This window comes from Cebus imitator, unplaced genomic scaffold, assembly GCF_001604975.1.
Source record: "Cebus imitator isolate Cc_AM_T3 unplaced genomic scaffold, Cebus_imitator-1.0 Scaffold227, whole genome shotgun sequence".
Taxonomy (NCBI): Eukaryota; Metazoa; Chordata; class Mammalia; order Primates; family Cebidae; genus Cebus; species Cebus imitator.
The window spans coordinates 3,212,963-3,219,232 of NW_016107542.1; the positions used below are offsets into that span (position 1 = coordinate 3,212,963).

General features: G+C 42.6%; 1 protein-coding gene across 2 annotated transcripts in view; it reads left to right on the plus strand.

Moving 5' to 3' along the window:
• The window catches only part of RCL1 (RNA terminal phosphate cyclase like 1), a 62,008-nt gene extending 58,875 nt beyond the window's left edge, over window positions 1-3,133 (plus strand). For both annotated transcript variants that reach the window (XM_017496983.2, XM_017496987.2), the window contains one exon: window positions 2,187-3,133. In XM_017496983.2, the coding sequence (XP_017352472.1) occupies window positions 2,187-2,337 (151 nt within the window). In that variant the 3' untranslated portion in view covers window positions 2,338-3,133. The remainder of the gene's footprint in view (window positions 1-2,186) is intronic.
• The last annotated feature ends 3,137 nt before the right edge of the window (window positions 3,134-6,270 follow it).

The following is a 6,270-nucleotide window of genomic DNA, read 5'->3' on the forward strand; positions in this document are numbered from 1 at the left end:
TGAGTCTCACTCTGTTGCCCAGGCGGAAGTACAGTGCTGTAATCATAGCTCGAGCAGCTAGGACTACAGGCTCATGCCATCATGCCTAGCTAATTAAGAAAAAGTTTTTTGTAGAGATGGGGGTCTTAATATGTTGACCAGACTGGTCTTGAACTCCAGGCAAGCAATTTGCCTGCCTTGACCTCCCAAAGTGTTGGGATTACAGGTATGAGGTACCATGCCCGTATTCTCCCATCGGTTTGATTAGGTTATTTGTTTTTTTGTTATTGAGTTGTAGAAGTTCTTTATGTAGTTGAGATACCTGACCTTTGTATGTGACTTGCAGATCTTTTCTCCAATCCTGTAGGTTGTCTTTTTACTTTCTTGTGTCCTTTGATGCACAAAGTATTTTAATTTTGCAGAAGTCCAATTTATTTATTTATTTCTTATTGCCATCGTTTTGGTGTTTATTTAAGAAATGGTTAAGAAACTGTTGCCTATTACTCCTGTATTTTGTGTGTGTGTATGTGTGAACTTTATAGTTTTAGCTCTTATAGCTACGTCTTTGATCTCTTTTGAGTTAATTTTTGTGTGTGATGAGAGGAAGGGGCCCAACTTAATTCTTTGACCTATGGATATCCAGTTGTTCCAGCATCATTTGTTGAAATAATTATTCTTTCCTCATTGACTTATCAATTAACCATAACTGTGTGGGTTCATTTCTTGACTCTCAATTCTCTTCTATTGATCTATGTGTTTAGCATCAGTGTTTTTAAAGATCCTTAGATGATTCCATGTGCAGTCGAGGTTGAAAACCATCTAGCCAGAGTGGGGAGTATGGGTGGTTTGACTGGGAGACAATACAGTGCGGGGGTTTTTTGTAATACTTCACTATAGGTGTGCCAGCCATCATTCTTCACTAAGCCATTGTTCCCTAACCTTGCCCAATGAGAATTGCCAGAGATTCTTGTTAACAATAGATTTATGGCCTCTGTGAACGGGGGAAGTGCAAGGCCTAGTGGAGGGTAGGGAGGCGTCAGCTTCGTGTGTGGCCTGTGATTCTGGGCTCTTCCATTTTGACACTTCCTATCAGTTGCAAATTCACCAGAACCTTCAAGAACCTGTGTGTTTAATGCTGTCCAGGTGAGTCTTATGGTCAGGCTAGCTGGGGTGATGCTAGGTCCACCAGGCAAGACCATTAGTAGCCTGTGTACAGTACTGCAGTTCATCCACAGAATTGCTCTTCCCAAGCTACTCTTGGAGTGATGCCATAGCCCTGCGATGCTGCTGTCCTTGTGTTTACTCTGCACACTTCCTCGGCCACCTTATTTAATATTGCCTTCTGCCAAATATGTACAAATACTGTCATACCCACAGTTTTTCCCCATCTGTGTTGTTTGCTTTGTTTACATTACATAGCACTTTTCAGGAATAATTAATTGATTTAATTATTAATGATTAATAATAATTGATTTATCTTGTCTCTATCCATACCACTAGATTGAAATCCTCTTGAGGGAAGGATTTTTATTTTTGTTTTTTCATTTAAGTGCAGTATCCCCAGTACCAAGAGCAGTGTCTAGCATACAGTAGGCACCCAATAAACATTGAGTAAATGGAAGGGTATTATTGGAGAATGAAGGGAGAGACATGTCTATTTCGGTATCATTAGTCATTGTGCTTGTTTTGTATGTCATGGTGCTATGAATCAGGTGTTTCTGTCTTTGTATAGGCCACAAAAATAATTGCTTAAGCCAGGTATGGTGTCACATCTGTAGTCCCAGGCACTCAGGAGGCTGAGGTGGGAGGATTGCTTGGGCCCAGGCTTTTGAGGCCAGCATGGGCAACATAGTGAGACCCCCATCTCTTAAAAAAAAAAAAAAAAAAAATCATTACCATTTTTATATCCATTTTCTACTAGGTCTGTACTAAATGACTTACGTGTCACGTACTAACTTCTAACCTTCCCCTCCCCCCACCAGTTTAATTTGTCTTGCTGTATTGTGTGCATCTCTGCAAATCATCTAAATCTTCTTCAGAAACTAGCTGGCTGAAAAGAAGTACTATTTAATCAAATTTGATGAGAACTTCTTAACTTCAGCTCTCTTAGTCTGGGAAATTAAAACCTTGGATTCTAGGTGGTGGAGGATAATTTTTTTTTTAATGAATTCCTTTTTATTTATTTATTTATTTATTTTCCTTTTTAGGATAGAATTTTTGCGACATTTGAAGAGCTTTTTCCAGATTATGTTTAAAATTGAAACCAAGCCATGTGGTGAAGAACTCAAGGGCGGGGATAAAGTGCTGATGACCTGTGTTGGCATTGGTTTCTCCAACCTTAGCAAGACCCTCAAGTGATAACCATCACAAGATAAGGCCCCAGTGACTGCAGACAAAGCAGAAGCTGCCACAGACACCAATGGGACCAGGTCCAAATGGATTAATCCGGGACAGCGTAGCCACTTGCTTAATTTTCCTTGAAGAAATATCGACATACAAATAACAGTCCTCTCTATAGCATGTGGTTTCCAGCTGTTTCTCCAGTGGCGTTGCCATTGCTCAGGAGGCCCAGTCACCATAAGAGCTCCCTTGCCTTACCTGTGACTTCAGGCCACCGTCATGCTGCTAGAACAGTCTCACAGCTGCAGTTCAGCTGTGCTTCCTCAGCCTACTATCATAGGCTTCCTTGGCCTTCTGTCATATGGCCGTTTTCCAAACCTGTGGAGTCTGTTACTGTTCTTTCTGCAAGGACCTATACCTCCTTGAGCCTCAGTTTTTGTTGTAGGGATCAAACGAGATAATGTGAGTGGTGGCTCTATTCATGAGTCCTGCAGTGCTATGCAAATGTCAGAAATTGGTATGTTAACTATTTATCTTTTGTCTTCTGAATGGTTTGCTATCATGGACACCGACAATGATCTTCATCTGGTTCATTATATGTATATCTGAGGGATGGGTGGCTGCAGGGGTCCAAGTAAAGTTATTGGGATGTTTTTTATATCCCAGTTGTGCTATACATTCTTATTTCATTCTCACGATAGCTCCATGATGTAAATTTTATCTCCATGAGAAAATTCATAAAGGGTGTTTTGTTTCTTTGAAATGTGTAATGTAAAGACATCAGATCTCCTGATTTAAAGATCTAATTGTAAAAGTGTAATAGAGTCGGGGTCTGGGATTTTACCCTTGCAAGCTAATAAGTTAGATTATTACTGTTTTGTTGACGCTAGCAGAAGACATGAGGATCCTGGGTCAGAGACAAAGAACTTTATTACTCAGAACAGCAAGCAGTGTGAGCTTCTTGTTTATATTGATTTTCCCTGTTCCCCAAGACTCACATTGGACACGGAGGGGCCCAGGTAGATGCTGTGCGTGCAGTAGGTTTGCCTCATAGCCAAAGAACTTGTATGTTTGGGGACTCCACCTCTTTTATGGCAAGCCTGTTGTTTCACACGCAGACATTACTTCATCCCTTAAGACTGCTTCCTGCAGACACAGTTTTGAGAAAGAACCCAGGTAAAAGCCTGCCCAGCAAGAATATGGAGAGTACTCAGAATCCATGTCAGATTTCCCCTGCCAACTAACAGAGTCTACATTTGGTACGTGCATAGGGTTGGAGTTGGTAGAAGGGGAAAGATGTCCCTCTTTCCACTAGAATTCCAAATGGTGTCCTCCCCCGGGGGTGAACTTTGCCTCATCGCTCCCTCTCGGTCCTTTTTTCTTTTTAAGTAAAATGGGGCTAGAGAAAGGCTGTGCTTTGATGGCTGGGGGTGTGGAAGGATGTGGAGGTAGAGAGCCAACCTTGAGGAAGGCCAGGACATTCAGAACTATGACATTCTACTGAGAGCTTTACGTACTGTATTGGTAATGTGCCCTTGGTATATAACAAATGCTCACAAACTTAGTAGCTTAAAACAATACCTCTTTATCATTTCACAGGTCTGTAGGTCAGATATCCAGGCAGCCTGGTTGAATTCTCTCTTAGAGTCTCACAAGGCTGATATCAGGGTGTCACCTGGGCTGGGCTCAGCTCTCATCTGAAGGCTCTGAGAAAGAATGTGTTTCCAGCTCATTCTGATTGTTGGCAGAATTCAGAGTTATAGGACTGAAGTCACCTGTTTTCTTCCCCCCCACCCCCCTTTTTTTTTTTTTTTGGCTGGCTGTGAACTATAGACAACTCTCAGCATATAGACAGACATGACCCGTATTTCTATTCATTTGGTCTCCTCTACCTTCAAGCTGGCAATGGTGCATGGAATCCTGGTGCTCTGGATTCAGCCTCCTTTTTTGATATCAACTGGAGAAAACATTGCTTATAAATGACTCATAGTACAATAGTCCTACCTGGATAATCTCCCTATGTTAAGATCAGCTGATAACAGCAATACTAGATTTGTGTTTAAATAAGCAGGGGCTGGGAATTGAGGATTACCATCTCAGAATTTTGCCTGCCACACATACTGCAGTCTTACTCAGTGCCGCTGACGTTCGAACTCAGATCTGCCCATATAGATCTCAAATCCAGAACTAACGAGCCACATTGCTTTTGGACATATCAGATACCTTCTGTTCCTTGTACAAGCTCTGGAAATTGTGCTGTTGGTCAATATAGGATGGCACAAAGGCCAGGCAGAATACTGCAAGCAATAGAAGGGATATGTGCTATTGTCCGCTGCAAACCTGGAAGCGTCTGGTGGGGTTCCAGCCCTGCATCTGGCAAAGCTGCTTCTGGAGTTGGAACATCTATCAGTAGTGGTGATGGTATTGCCAAAAAGAGGACAAATTTAATATTTATTTTAACAGCTGACTCTCAGTCCATTCAAAATTCCCAAGAGGAGCAATGTAACATTCCTTGGGGCGGAAGTCATCCTTTGCTATTTGCTGGGATGTCTTAGAGACTATTCAAATCTTGCAGTCTCTGCCTTTTTCCTAGCTTAGCTCCTGGTCAGTCCAGTTACTCGCTGTAGTAGTTTGAAGAGAGAGATTCCAACATTTTGGGGCTCGTTTTTCTGTCATGGTCTGTCTGTTCCTTTCTGCTGATAGTGATAGACCATTCTGAGTTAACGGCAGCAGTTGTTCAATGGGACTGTGAGTTTTTTAGGCAGATAAACCTGTGAACTTTTGGGGGGTCAATGACAGAATCATGCTTTGCCTTCCTGTCATCTATAAGGCCCTGCTTCTGCTTTTCAACACCCTTTAACTACATTCCATGCACACTCCAGCCAGCCTCTATTGTGATGATTTTACCATACTGGTCAAAATAGTTGCTAAGGGGTGGGAGGAAGCCAGTGTATTGCAACACGACATGTTGATTGAGAAAGGGCAACAGGAGGACCTGCTGAATTCCACATTGCCCTCACTGGGCAGCTAAGCCTCATGGGTTTTGTTCTTTTTAAAATTTTTTAAATTATTTTTTGAGTCAGGATCTTACCCAGGCTAGAGTACAGTGGTGCAATCCTAGCTCACTGTAGCCTCAAACTCCTGTGATCAAATGATCCTCTTGCCTCAGCTTCCCAAGTAGCTGGGACTATAGGCATGAGCCACTGTACTCAGCTAATTGAAAAACAAAAATTATTTTTTAGAGATGGGGTCTCACTTTGTTGCCCAGGCTGGAGTTCCACCCCCCCCCCCCATTTAATTTTAAGCTCCGGGATAGATGTGTGGGATGTGCAGGGTTGTTACACAGGTAAACATGTGCCATGATAGTTTGCTGCACCTATCAAGCCATCATCTAAGTATTAAGCCCAGGGTGCATTAGCTATTTATCCTGATGCTCTCCCTTTGGATTTTTTTTAGTTTAAAAAATCATTTCCAAAAAAGTGGTAGAGGATAGCCAATCACAGAACCAAATTACAAAGACAAAAATTCAAGTTGTACCATGGTGCCTGTCCTCACACCAAACTGCAGAAGACCATGGTGTGGCCATTTCCTGCTAGGTCTTTGTGTTGGGAGGCTGCTTGGTGAGACCAATGCTGGCACTTAGTTTTATGGCCACTAAGTAGAGGAGTTAAAGGTGCTAGAGGGAGGCAAAGGAAGTAGGCAGGATGGAGTACAGGAGGCTGGGAGCAATTGAAGAACTCAAAGGTAGATGGGGAAACTGAAGCACCAGGGAAACAATTTCCAAAGTTTTGGAAGTGCCTGAGGTGAGCGTGGAGTTCAACTGGGGGATGGGATCAGAGTGAGCTGAGGAAGTGGATTTACTGGGCCTTTGTTCCAGGGTGTGAGGATTCAAATGTGGGGTTCTGTTGACCTTCCCAGTTGGTAGTGTCATAGGCCTGGGGTGTACAGATG